The 13,320-nt window shown below is 56.4% G+C and overlaps 1 protein-coding gene across 1 annotated transcript; it reads right to left on the bottom strand.

The window, feature by feature from the left end:
- Positions 1 to 2,853: 2,853 nt before the first annotated feature.
- LOC141571278 (beta-lactoglobulin-1-like) lies at positions 2,854 to 7,999 on the bottom strand. Its single transcript, XM_074331553.2, has 8 exons — positions 7,901 to 7,999; positions 7,042 to 7,181; positions 6,362 to 6,435; positions 5,235 to 5,345; positions 4,419 to 4,523; positions 4,306 to 4,327; positions 4,112 to 4,199; positions 2,854 to 2,964 (listed from the first exon to the last, which is right to left on the bottom strand). The coding sequence occupies exons 1-8, from the start codon at positions 7,997 to 7,999 to the stop codon at positions 2,854 to 2,856; spliced, it is 750 nt and encodes a 249-aa protein (XP_074187654.2).
- Positions 8,000 to 13,320: the final 5,321 nt, after the last annotated feature.

The following is a 13,320-nucleotide window of genomic DNA, read 5'->3' as shown; positions in this document are numbered from 1 at the left end:
CTGTGTTTCACTTGAATAGCTTTATTTCTGTATTTTTAAGTTCACCGATACTTCCTCCTGCATTGTAACCCGCTGTCATTCCCATCCAGGGGGTTTTTGTTTTTCCATCTCAGACATCGTCATATCCATCTCTAAAATCTGGATGTGGGTCTTTTGCACCTTTTCTATGCCTCCACTTGTACAAAATAGAGCCGTAATAAAGGTTTTCATGTTGCTGCCTGGCCAGTCTAGCCTCTGTGTTAGTCCTGGGCTGGTCGGGTGTCCTCAGGAGCGGCTTTGTCTCCATTCTCCCCAGGCCGGGCCATCCCAATGGATGCCACACATTGTGAATTCGCCTCTTGGGTTCTGGATAACAAATATTTTTTTATCTTGTCTTGGGACACTGTTAGATCAGTTGGAAACAGTTCCTTTTCTTGTTTCTGGTCTTGCTTTTAAGGTTTGACCCTGAGAGTAGCGAGCGATGGAGGAGATCAGGGAAACCCACTGCGGTGAGATGTGAGTCTTAGTTGGGTGAGAAAAGATTCCAGCCAGAAAGTTAAGGGGCAAACACAGGAAAGAAGGAAGCTTTGAGATGGAACGTATGATGGGATTTATATAGGAAATGTGGGCTTCTTCCCCATTTCTGGCACAGTGCTCCTAAAACCCTTGGAATTTTCTAAGCAATAAGAACAATAAAGGTGACTTATATTCTTAACAAGCCTCTCTGAACCACACCTGGGCTTATGTTGATGAGGTGACACGGAAAGCCAAGGGAACCAACCTATGGACCTTTCAGTCCCACCCCCACCTCTGAGGAGGGGAGAGGGCCTGAAGGTTGATTCAATCACCAATGGCCAGTGATTTAATCCATCGTGGCTATGAAGGAAGTCTCCATGAAAACCTCAAAGGATGGGGCTCAGGGAGGTCCTGGTGGGTGAACCCGTGGAGATGTGGGGAGATTGGCACCTGGAGAGGCATGGAGGCTCCTCGCCCCTTCCCACATGCCTTGCCCTGTGCATCCAGCTGTTCCAGGGTTTTATCCTTTATAATAAGCTGGTATTCTGGTAAATAAAATGTTTCTCTGAGGGGTGGCCGGTTAGCTCAGAGGATTAGAGTGTGGTGCCGATAACACCAAGGTTACCGGCTCAATTTCCATATGGGCCACTGTGAGCTGCGCCCTCCTTAAAAAAAAAAAAAAAAAAAAAAATCTGAGGTCTGTGAGCCAGTCTAGCAAATTAATCAAACCAAGGAGGGGGTCACAGGAACCTCCAACCTGTAGCCAGTGCTCAGAAGCAGAGGTGACATCTTCCGATTGGCGTCTGAAGTGGGGGGTGAGGGTGTGGGCGGTTCTGGCAGGACAGAGCGCGTAGCCTGCGGGATCTGGGCTTTGGGTCCCGCTGGTGACTGTTCCGTGGGCACTAAAAGAATGTGTGTTCTGGTGCTGGGTTCAGTGTTCTGTGTCAGCCCGTGAAACCCTGCTGGTTGACTGCTGCTCCGATCAACACGCCTGCTGGTTTTACGTCCGCTGTTGTCTGTCGTCTGTCAGCCACTCAGAGGGGATCCTGAAGTCCCAACTCTAATTGCCCACCTGTCCCTCAGGTCCGCTCTCCTCACGTGGTTGGTGCTCTGATGTGGTGTGTCCACTGGGCTGTGACGTGTTCCTAGGGTTGCAATCTGTCTGTCATCGTTTCAAGTCCCTTTCTGTAGTAATTGTCTTTGCTCTGGAGTCTACTTTATGGGGTATTAAAATAACCACTCCTGCCTCCTTCTTATGAATGTTTACCTGGCGTATATTTTCTGTCCTTTTACTTTCAACCTACCTGTATCTTTGAATTTGTTGTCTGCTCTCTACCATTGAGCCCAACCAGTGGACCTTTAATTTCTGTCACTGTATTTTTCAGTTCTATAACTTCCATTCGTCTCTTTTATGCAACTTTTATTTCCTTGCTGAAGTATTCTACTTTTCATTTGTTTCGAGAGAATTTGTAATTGCTTGTGGAATCATTTTTATGACAGTTGCTTTAAAATCTTTGTCAACTAATTCCAACATTTGGCTCATCTTGGGGTCAGTTGATGTCTTTTCTCATTCAAGTCATGCTTTTCCCAGTTCTAGGTGTGACGGGTGATTTTCGATTATGTCCTTGACATCGTGACTGTTATGTTAGGAGACTCTGGGTTCTGTTTGACTTTTTTGTTGTAGCAGGAAGGCTCCCTGTTTAGGTTCAGCATGCAGGTCCTGGCTTACTACTGGGGACTATGGTTCCAGTGACAGTCCAGTGTTCATGGCCTTCATGGTGCCAGTCTGGTTTGCCTAGGGCGTCTGCTGGGGCTCCCACTGGCCCTGTTGCTGCTGCCTCAGGGACAGCCGCGTGTCTTAGTGGGGAGGGGAACCTCCGACTGGTTTCCTGAGAGAAGGGGGGCATGTGCCCTGGTGGCTTACTATGAGAGGGGCCCCCATGGGTGGCCCTTGTCTCAGAGGGACCCCATTTGCCAGGTGGGGAATGAGCCCCCCTGGGCTGCCCTGTTGCTACGCTGGTGTCAGGAAACAGCGGGCTTGGGTCATCTGAATCTCCTGAGTGGGGGTACATGACAGGCCCTGCTGCCGCGCTGTCCCTCCGACCCGGGTGGCACACCACTGTGCCTGCCTCTGCCACCTCCAGGGCTCCCTTTGTGCTGCAGCCTGTGTTAGCCTCAGGGTTTCTAACTGCGCTGAGCAAGGACAGACGAGTCCCCACTCTCCTGTTCGGACTGGAAGTCCAATGGCCCATGGTCTTATTAGGAAACTTTCTGACTAATAAACTCAGTCAGAGTTGGTGTCGCTTGTTTTCAACTGACAACAGTGGTGGCAGGTGGTGCCCAGGAGGGAGTGTGCTGTCACACACCCTCCCCGGGCCGCTCCTGAGTCTGGGGAGACTTGAGGCTCCACTGCTCAATGGCAAGGATGAGGACAGGCGGGGCAGGTGGTGGGCGGGCTGGCAGCACTTCCTGTGTGCAGTCGCCAAGCAGGGCTAAGCCACTCTTTCTCTTCCCAGCCTCACCAGCAACAACCGAGGTCTGCAATCCCCGTTTTCACACAAGAAACATCCTGAGAGGTGAGGAGCTTGCCCAGGACACCTGGCAAGTAGGTGACAGCAAGGCGCCAGGCAGCCTGTGCTCCTGAGTGCAGCTCTGCCCGCCTCACCAGCACGAGGCCAGGATGACGGCTAATGAGCGTGGAACCCACCCCACACTCGCTGCCCCCCACACTCTCTTCCTTCCCACCCATCTGTGGCTACATCCTGTTCTGCTTTCCTGTCCATCATTTTTGTCCCTGCAGCTGGGATCTGGGTATGCTCCCTTCGGAGGGACTTTGGTGTCAGGTGAGAGCTGGGGTGTGGAGCAAGAATGACCTGGGTCCCTGTCCAGCTCCGCCTCTGACCTGGACACGTGGACCGAGCTGCTGCGCCCTGGGCTTGGTGAGGACAGAGGAAAGCGAAATGCCTGCCCGATTCTAGTCACTCCCCTTTCTGGGGGAGGGGTCACCTCTGCAGTTAGGTGGGGAGCCCTGCAAGGCAGGATGGTCCTCCCTGCCCTTCCATGCTGATCTCTGTGGACCACTGCATTCAGAGAGCAGGCTGCACCCCACCCCTGGAATTCTGACACCCCCACCTCCAGGAAGGCAGAAGGCAGGAGGTGCCAAGAAGCTTCCTGACATTTCTCTTTTAAGAAAATTAAATCAAAAGTTACAATTTCCAGGTGTATTGCCCTACCAGCGAATAGGGTTCCCACAGCCTATGATAGAGATGACATAAAGTGTGAAGGGAGATTGTGTCCAACCCCACTTACATGGGGGAAGACGAGGCTCCCCACTGGGGCCTAAATGGGGCTCAGGGATGGGTAGGGAGCTGCAACACTACCTGTCCCCAAGCCCACCCTCATCCCCAGACCCGCTCACCACTCCATCCCACACCCACTGCCAGGAAAGACTCAGCAGCCAGGATCACCAGGAATTTCTTTATTGCTGAAGGGGATCAGCTCAGAGCAGCACATCCCAGACTGGACCAGAGGTGCCTGGGTCCCAGGAGGAGTGACGTCCAGCAGCGTCCCAAAGGGGAACAGAGCCCGATGGAAAGGAGTCGGGGGCCCCACTGACCCCACACTCGGGCACAGGACGTGGGGGCAGGACCGGCACGTTACCCCAGAAGGCAATCCGCTGGAGCTGACCTAGACGAGGCATCTCTCTGCAGGAGGAGGGGGGGCATAGGGAGGTCACAGGTCGGCCACGACAGACCCCAGGCCCAGGGAGTTCTGCCAGGGGACCCCACCTCAGCGGCTCTGCACCCCCACCTCCCACTGCTTCCTGGGAGATCTGGGGGAAAGGGGAGACCCCCATGGGACAAAGGCATTCTCAGTGTCCAGGGCGCTCTGATGGGGAGCCACCGTGGGGCCCCGGGGATCACCTTCCGCCTGGGTCGGGGTGAAACGGAGCCAGATGTGCACGGGCAGAAGCTTCAGGGCTGTGTTGAACTGCTCCATGACCCCCTCATCGACTGTCGGGGTTCTGGCTGGAAGGGACAGTGGGTCAGTGCTTGGACTGCAGGGGCTTTGATGACAGCTAAGGAGCCCAGGGACCTACCCTTGGAGTCAATGCAGGAAGGACTCGTGGACGTCCTGAGATCTGCAGAGCTGGGCCTGGCCCAGCTTCCCAGAAGTGGTCTCCAGGGCTCAGACCACCTGCTTCCCAGGTCCCTGCATCCCCGCCCCTCCGCCCACTGCCCCTCCTCCTCCCAGGGCAGCACTGAGGGGTCCGCATGGTCACAGGAGGAGAAGGACACACGGCCCAGCTGGCTGCTTTATGGACCAGGGGGCATCTTCAAAACCCAATGCCTGTGGTCAACTCGGGAGCCCTGGGAATGCCCAATGGCACCACTTCTGTGACCGTGAAGATGTCACCTTATGTCTGTTCTCAGGACATTCTAAAGACATTTCTGTAGCTGACTCCTTTGGTGAAATGATTGAAACTCTCCGTAAGCAAAGACTGTAGGGTCTGTAGTAACTCATCAGCTACGTCGAGATTGTCAAACCTGTCACGGGTGTTCTCCACCTACCTGCCCCTTCAGCCTGCGTGTCTGTCCCTCGTCAGCCACCCACAGTGCCAGCACCCGACCAGCCCCAACCCACGGGACCCTGGGCCCCGCACCTCGGGACGCGTGGCCCCTGTGCCACCTGCCCGCCCACTCACCACAGTGAGGACCCCGCCAGGTCAGGGCACATACCCAGGTACTGGCAGGCCAGGCCCTGCCCCGGGGCAGCGGCGTTCTCCATGCACAGGAACATGTAGGTCTTGTAGTCGGTGTCCAGCACGTGCAGCTTGTTCTGGCCCAGGTCTGGAAGGAAGACCAATGGGGCAGGTAAGTCTGGGCTCTTCTGTCCAGCAGGAGAGGAGTGCTGGTCAGCTCCGGCTGCTCGGCCACCTGGTGAGGACTGGGTGGGGACCAGCTCCTGCATGGCTGTCCCCTCCTGTGGGCTCTCGCTGTTAACTGTGATCCCCGTCTGAGCATCCATCACCTCTGGGACTGAATCCAAGATGTCCCACCCCCATCCCTGAGTCCCGGGACCCAGAGTGGCTAAGAAATGGGGTTTCCATGCAGATCTCAGGTGAGACTGGGCACCGCCCAGTGAGGGAGGAGAGGACCGTTCTGAGGCACAGTCACGTCCGAGGGAACGGGGAGTGAGATGGGGCTGACCCAACTGCGGCCCCGGCACCACCGGCTGCACAGTAGACTCCCGAGCAGCTTCTGAGGTCAGGCCAGTGTCTGGACCCCACTGCGGGCAGATGCCGCTGGAGCCCCTGGAGCCCCTGGGCAGCTGCCCAGCATCAGTCAGTGGTCATTATGTAGACTCAGATCACAATCGATCTGGACAGCTGGCCGAGGGAGGGAAAGCAGGACTTGGCCCAGGTTGCCGGTGGGGGGACGTCCCTGGCGGAAACTCCCCCATCCGTGGCCTTTCTCATCTTGAATTCAGTGAGGAATGAGCAGTGGAGCGGATGAACCCCAAGTCTGGGAGATGGAGCAACCTACGTTGCTGGCTGGGTGCCCTGGGCATTGGGGGAACAGGCAGTGGCTCTCAGCTCCACATAGGGGGCCTGGGAGGACAGGACGGAGCATGGGCATGCACTGGTGCCCCCTGAGCTCAGGTGAGGGACCACGACCCGCCCTGTCTAGAGACAGGGCACACACGTGGCCTCGGCACCTCGGGGAGTGAGGCCAGCCCAGCAGGGACCCGTCCATGGTCCCCGAAGATGGGGGCAGGAGGGCAGTGAAAGCTGGTGTTGGGACAGCGCCAGCACCTTCACCACCCCCCAGAGCCCGGGGGACATCGGCACAGAGCCAGCACGTACAGCTGATCTTGAACTCGGCAGGGACTTCGGTTTTCTCTGCCAAGATCTTCCTCTCGGCACAGCTGCCATCCTCCCTGGAAGACATTGGTCTCTATGAGCCACCTGTGAAGATTCTGCTGTGACAAAGACAAACCAAGGGGCGAGCAGAGCCACCGGCTCCAGGAGGGTCCCCAGGAGACAGGGTGTCTGGGCCCCCGGGGCTGGTCACTGGCCCAGATGGCACTACTGCAACCTCTCATAGCCACAGGCGAGCAGGTTGGACAGGGCCACGAGAGGTCAGACGGAGCCAGAGAAAACGGGCGGGGCGTGCCCTCGGCCGTGGTCAGGGGCACTGACCTGCGTTCGGCAGGCATCCTGGGGTTGAGTCCTCATCTCCGCCCCCCACACCGCCTCCAGGGGCACACAGGGCCATGGCAGGAACTGCCCAAGCCCTGACCCCCGGCTGCAGTTCACCAGTGACCGCCACACGGGCCTCTCCCCACACCGACCCCGGGGCTGCTCAGGGTGGTCGGTCTGAGGAGCCAGAGCCCTGGGTGGGGCTCCGAGGGGACCCGGAACCTGCCAGCCCCGCTGCCACCCCTGGGGCACCATGCTGCCCACAGGAGAGCAGGTCCCATCAGGAGCCCTCCCACCCACCCAGCCTGGACCTGGCCCCCTGGCCCTCAGCCCGGGACACCCACCATCTGTTCAGGACGATCTCCAGGTTGTTCTCGGGGGTTGGCCGCAGCTCCTTCACGAACACTCTCAGAGGGGCGCGCTCGGTGTTAAGCAAGGCGATGCTGCTGGCCGCCATGGCCATGGAGTACCACGTCCCCGCCACCTGGGGGCGACGCACAAGCTGGGGCGGGAGGGTTCTCAGGGCGCCCCTGCCCCCTGCCGGGGCCAGCCTGGGCCCCCTCCTCTGCTGAGTGGAGCAGTGCTCTAGCCACCCCCGTCAGAGCCCAAAGAAGGACCTTGAGGAGCCCATCTGTACAAGTGAGTGGGGAGTGTTTGCACCTTGGGAGTCATGTGGTTGGAGATAAGAAAAGGTCGGGGAGCACGGGGCCTTGTTAGGGGCTGAATTGTGTCCCCTCAAATTCATATGTTGAAATCCTGACGACCAGCAGCTCAGAACATGACTATTTGGAGATGGTTCTTTAAAGAGGTGATTAAGGTAGAATGAGGTCTCTAGCTTGGACTTTAACCCAGTAGGACGGTGATCTTATAAGAGGTATTGAGGACACAGACGGGTGCAGAGAAAGACCATGGGGGACACAGGGAGATGGACATGGCGGTCTGCAAACCCGGGAGAGGGGCTGCGGGAGGAACGAGCCCTGCCCACACCCGGACCTCGGACTTCCAGCCTCCAGGACGTGGGACGATAAATGTGTGTTGTTTAAGCCACCCATCTGCCGTGCTTTGGTATGGCTGCCCCAGCGACCTCTCGCAGACCCCTGACATCACAGCCCCCTCTGTGCTCTGAGGCCCCAGCTTCCTGTCCACCTGCAGCTCACCACCCACCGCAGCCGTCCCCTGGCAAAGCAGCCTCTGTCCCCATACCTTCTGGACGTCCAGGTCCTCCGGGATGGTCCGGGGGACAAAGATGGCCTGGGTGCCACATACGAGGGCCACGCTCAGGGCAAGCACGAGGCACTTCATGGCTGCAGCTGCGGTAACACGTCTGAGCTCCAGTGAGGGAGGCCGAGGTGTGAGGCCGCGGCAGTGGGCCTGGGGCCTTATGTAGGAGGAGGGCCGGCCGGGGCCCCCGCCACGTGCTTCCCCGAATCCCCGTGGCTCATCCTCAGCCTTTGGTGGCTTCCTCAACCATGACAATAGGATCCCTTCTCTACCTGAGTCCAAACAGGAAGGTCCCCTGTGTCCCCGGGGCCTGGACATTTCCTAGAATGGCCCAGAAGGAAGGGTTGGGGCACGGGACCAGGCTGGATGCCAAGGTCAGGGACACTTCCTGGGTCGGGCTCCTGGACATGACAACCTGAACTTGTTTGTCCCCCCAACTCGCCCCTCCTCTGTGTCCCACAGGTCCACCTGTTTTGGTGGCTGGCACCAAGGCAGTACCCCCGTTCAGAACACCTGGGGTCACCATGGTGTGTTCACTAGGCCTGGATGCCTTCGCCCCAAAATGATCTCTTAAACTCATCTTCACTAGTGTTCCCACTAACATTTCCCTAATTCTAGGCCACACAAACATTTGCTTATCAGCAAAATGATTGAAACACCCAGTTGATTTGCCTGCCTTCCCCTACCCCTCACTCATTCAGCTGCCAGAGAAAAGGTTCAGGTGCAGATACGACCCTATTACTCTTCTCTATAAACGGAAGTGACTCCATCTCGGTGTTGCCCATTCTTTTATATTTTTTAATTTTTATTGGGGAATATTGGGGAACAGTGTGTTTCTCCCGGACCCATCAGCTCCATGTGAAGTTGTTGTTTTCAATCTAGTTGTGGAGGGCGCCGCTCACTGGCCCATGTGGGAATTGAACCGGAAGTGTGGTGTTATGAGCACCTTGCTCTAACCAACTGAGCCAACCGGCCACCAGGTGTTTCCCATTATTTAGGGAGGACTTACCTGGAGGGTTCATTGAAATCATCTGGAGAAAGTTGCCAGGACAACGCTCACCTGGGGTCCACCCAGAGCCACTGAGGCAGGGACTGACCTGCCACGTTTGTGGGTAAGGCGATCCCCAAATGTGAATGTGGGTGGAGAGGCTGCTGAGGGGCCATCGTGAATGATAACTGTCAAGTGTGTGTGTGTGTGTGTGTGTGTGTGTGTGTGTGTGTGTGTGTGTGATATGTGTCTGCAGGGAGCCAAGCCGTTCGTACCCCACCCCAATGAAGCCTGCTGACCGGACTCTTCCTAGTGTGGGGCTGGGGGGTCCCTGGCTGACCACTGCCCTGGGCATCCACACACGTTCCAGGCTCATTGTTCAGATTCTTGCGAGTTCTGTGAGTACAGGATCACCTTGTGGAATCTTATTTCTGCTTAAATTAGCCAGAGTCGATTTCTGGTACTCGTTGTCAACACCTCTGACGGCCCAGACGTGTATAAAGAAAAAATGGGCCCTGGGGCCTCACCCAGAAGTCTGTGGCAGAGCCGGCCTCCCAGCGTTCCAGCGCCAGGCCTGTGAGACTGAAGCACGATGAGCAGGAACGTCAGGGGACAGAGAGACCGTGGGAGGTACTGAGAGCCTGCAAAACTCATTGTGGGGACAGAGTCCCAGAGAGCAGATTCCAGGCTCTATGCCAAATGTGGAAAGGTGCTGGCTCAGGTAGTAGGTGGCCATCAGCTGTGACTAGTTGGCCATCAGCTGTTACCGGTTAGTCATTAGACACTGATATAACTGCCATGGCTAAGCTAGCAAACGTAATTGCAGTTAGCTAGTGGGGTCGGTTGACAGAGAAGCAGACGGCAGGTTGCGGATCGTGTGGCTCCTGCTTCCTGTGTCCCTAACCCAGCCGCCAGCGAGAATATAGTGGCATGACTCCCCTATCCATGGCTCTGTCGTCGGTGTTCCTTTTTGGCCTCACCATGTCCTGTGTTCTGGTGCAGGGAGCGGGACCAGAGACCCTGCATGACACCCTGCATGACGCTCATCCCACCCAACAAGATCGCACACGGACTGGAACACGTCCGCATACAACCATGATCACAGCAGCGCTGACCTCAGCGTCCAAGAGGTGAGGACAGCCCCAGTGCCCACCAGCCACCAGCAGGGAGAAGCACAAGGGCCCACCCACCCTGTGAGGAATCACTCCACCATGAATGGCGTGCAGCCCTCACGCTGCAGCTGGAGGGACCTGGAGACAAACTGAGTGGAAGAAGCCGGACAGAAAGGGCCACAGCGTAGGATGGACGCTCAGAAGACGCAAGTCCAGAGACATGCAGCCTGGAGGCTGTCGGGGCTGGGGGCGGGGTGTGGCATACCTGCTGATGGGGACGGGTCTCCCCATTAGCACAGAGAGAGTCCCCTACACCCCATGTCTCCAGGGAAGCTGGGCTGGGTTTACCCCTCCCACAGCAAGACAGGAGAACCTGGGCCAGGGTGGCTGGCTGTCAGGCAACACACTACTAAAGCCGCGGGGTGATTCTGGAAACTACCGTGATGACAGATTCAGGAGCAGAGTCGCACACGGGCTGGGGGCCCAGTGCCCTGCGGTCCCCATCCTGGTGGGCTCTGGGCTCCCTGGCCTTCTGCCTGCACCCTCCACAGTGGCCTCCCTCCTCACTCCCGCCACAGCCTCCAGCCAGGGAGGAACCGGAGAGCCAGGTGACCCACCTGCACACGTGTCCCCACCTCAGGGCTACAGCCCACGCTGTCATCCCCACACCCACCCCTTCTCCCCTAGCACACGACCATCCAGAAGCTGCAGAAAGCACCCACAGGACCTCGGGTGGAGAACCAGCACCCAGCTCCCCACCTGGACCCCTGTGCCCGTTGGCCTGTGGCACCCGCCTCTGAACCAGGACATCTCTGGGTCCTCCCGTCCTTCCCACCCCAGCTTCCCCACTCCCTCCCCATTCCTGGTCCCCCCCGAAGGTCCCCACAGACAGGCAGAGTCACCAGGAACCACTGAAGCTCTTTATATGGGACAAGGATGGCAGATCTGGGCTGGGGGGGAAGGGGAGCTGGGGGGTGGGGATGCACAGCAGGCGCAGGCCACAGGGTCCTTCCATGTCCTGCTGGGGGGGTCCTGGGGGCGCCGCCCTGGGGCTGCTGTGGAGCACGTTGCCTGCTGCCCTAGAAGGGGGGAGGGTCAGTGAGGCCAGGATGGGGGATGGCTGGAGGGGGCATACGTGGGCCAGGGAGAGATGAGAAGAGACATGCAGAGGGCATCTGAGAACCACGAGAATCCCGGTCAGGATGAGCCAACCCTGTGCACCCTCGAGCAGAGCAGGGCAAGTGCCCAGGTCCTCAATTATATCACAGCAGCCTGCCCAATGTTTAGGCTCCCGTCACGCGAGGAGATGCACGGCCAGGTTGACTCAGCCCCTGGGGTCAAAGCACAATGCCTGGCGTGGGTGCCGTGAGTGTCTGGGACAGTTGTGCTGTGGGCAGTGGACAGTAGGGTGCTGTGGGTGCAGGTAGGCACAGGTGACGATGACGTGAGCATCAACGGAGAGGCAGATCTGGCAGTGACCGGTCAGGAGTAGGGGTTGCGGGGCTCTGCAGAGGCCTCTAGCAAAAGCAGCAGCACTGCTGATTTCCAGCCACACAGAAAGAGGCACCTGGACAAAGGGACGGGCTGTGTCTCCCAAACCTGACCTTTAAGACGCCAGAGGAGAACCGTGCCTGTCTCGGAGCTGCGGTCCTCACTCTGAGCCAATCAGGCAGTTCCCAGCCCCATGGAAAGCCAGCATCAAACCCGTGAATACGCTGGTTTTAGCTGGCATGGCCGCTCCGTGGGGAGGTGAAGCTGTAGCAGTGACCACCAGACAGTGAAGCCAGGCAGACTCACAACTTCCAAGGCTCAGTTCCGAAATTACCACCTTCCTGTCGGCAAAAGAGGGCAAGAGATTCAGCTTTATCCCAATTCTCAGAGTTTCATCTGCTTCCTTTGTTCTGTTTTGCTTTGTTTGGGGGAAAGAGAGACATTATAGCTTCCAGTAGAAACCTATCTCAACCAGCCCCTTTCGAGTTTACCTTCCGACGATCCTCATAAACCCCAATTTCTTATGTTCCCTGGACTAAGGCCCATTGCCATCCTTAGTTAAAGGATCTCCTAAAATAACTGGGGACCCCATATGTTTGGTGAAGAATGAACACAGTTACTCACACTTACCAGCCTCGTTTCTCACATTTATGCCAGTTGGTCCATATGTTTGTTGGGGAGGGTCAAACCCAACAGTGGATGAAGCTTGCCCAATTGGAACATCCAGAAGGGGATTTAGAAAAACAAACCCTAATGTTTGGCAAAATGCTGGAACACTCGCTGGGGATGTCCCCCATGCAATGACAGCAGCTCTCCCCCCAAAGCCTGTTGGTTGAAACAAAACTCAGGCTTGCTCGCAGAAGCCCAACGAAGCTTTTCTTGACTGTTAAATGGACTTCAGGTTGTTTGAGAAGAAAATTCTGGCCTTTCTGCAGAGCTCGACCCCACGCGTAGCCTTTACCTCTGTGTGTGTTGACAAGCGGACCCGAGCCCTCTCTCTTTCAGAGAGCACCAGCAGGCATGCACTCTGCCTGATGTAAGTTCAAGAAACCAGTTTGAAAGGTTTGAATAATTATATTAAATTCCTCAGCAAATCCGTGGGGTCCTCGGTTACTTTAGGAAAATCTTTGACTATGGCTTGCGCAGTTCAGCTTTCAGGCAAAGAATGTTAGAAATGAGGGTTGAGCCTTCGCTCCTCCGAAGGCTTAATTTTGAAGGGACAGGTTCTGAAAGGATGACAGCAGGTGGGGCCTGAGACAAAGGAGTCACTTTGTCTCTCTGTTTGTTTGCCTCAGATAATCTTCAATTTGTACTTTGCAAAGAGACCATTTTATACTCCTGGTAACTTTTGGAAGCCTTAAAATACCAATTGAAATAGGTGTTCCGTTCCGTTTTGACAATTTCTGAGATACGGTTGTCCAATTTGGTTTTCAGGAAACTAAGCTTAAGGAGGTCAAAAGTGCCCCTAATGGCTATTGGTGTTCTAAGTTACTTTGGGTCAAATTGGTCCGTTTAGTTAGAAATGTACATGAGGAGGGCCCATGGCTCCTAAAATAAAATCGGCCAGGATCCCTGGAAGGGGGTAGGGGGTGTGCTCAACATATTGAGATGACTGGGACCCCACTTTTCAGAACCTTTTTCTCTAGAGTGAAAGCCTAAACAGGCTGCAGGCCAAACACCAGCTCAGTTCCAGTGGGAACAGTCCAGTCCACAAAGGAATCAGACCAAAGGCTGAACAACCCAGTTCCCCTGGAACAACCTGATTTCAAAAGAGTCAGGCCAAAGTGCCAACCAAGTACTCACACACAAAA

This window comes from Rhinolophus sinicus, chromosome 16 (genome assembly GCF_057876585.1).
Source record: "Rhinolophus sinicus isolate RSI-liver-muscle chromosome 16, RSI-T2T, whole genome shotgun sequence".
NCBI lineage: Eukaryota > Metazoa > Chordata > Mammalia > Chiroptera > Rhinolophidae > Rhinolophus > Rhinolophus sinicus.
Note: the sequence above shows the minus strand (reverse complement) of the source record. Positions and strands in the feature narration are given on the sequence as shown.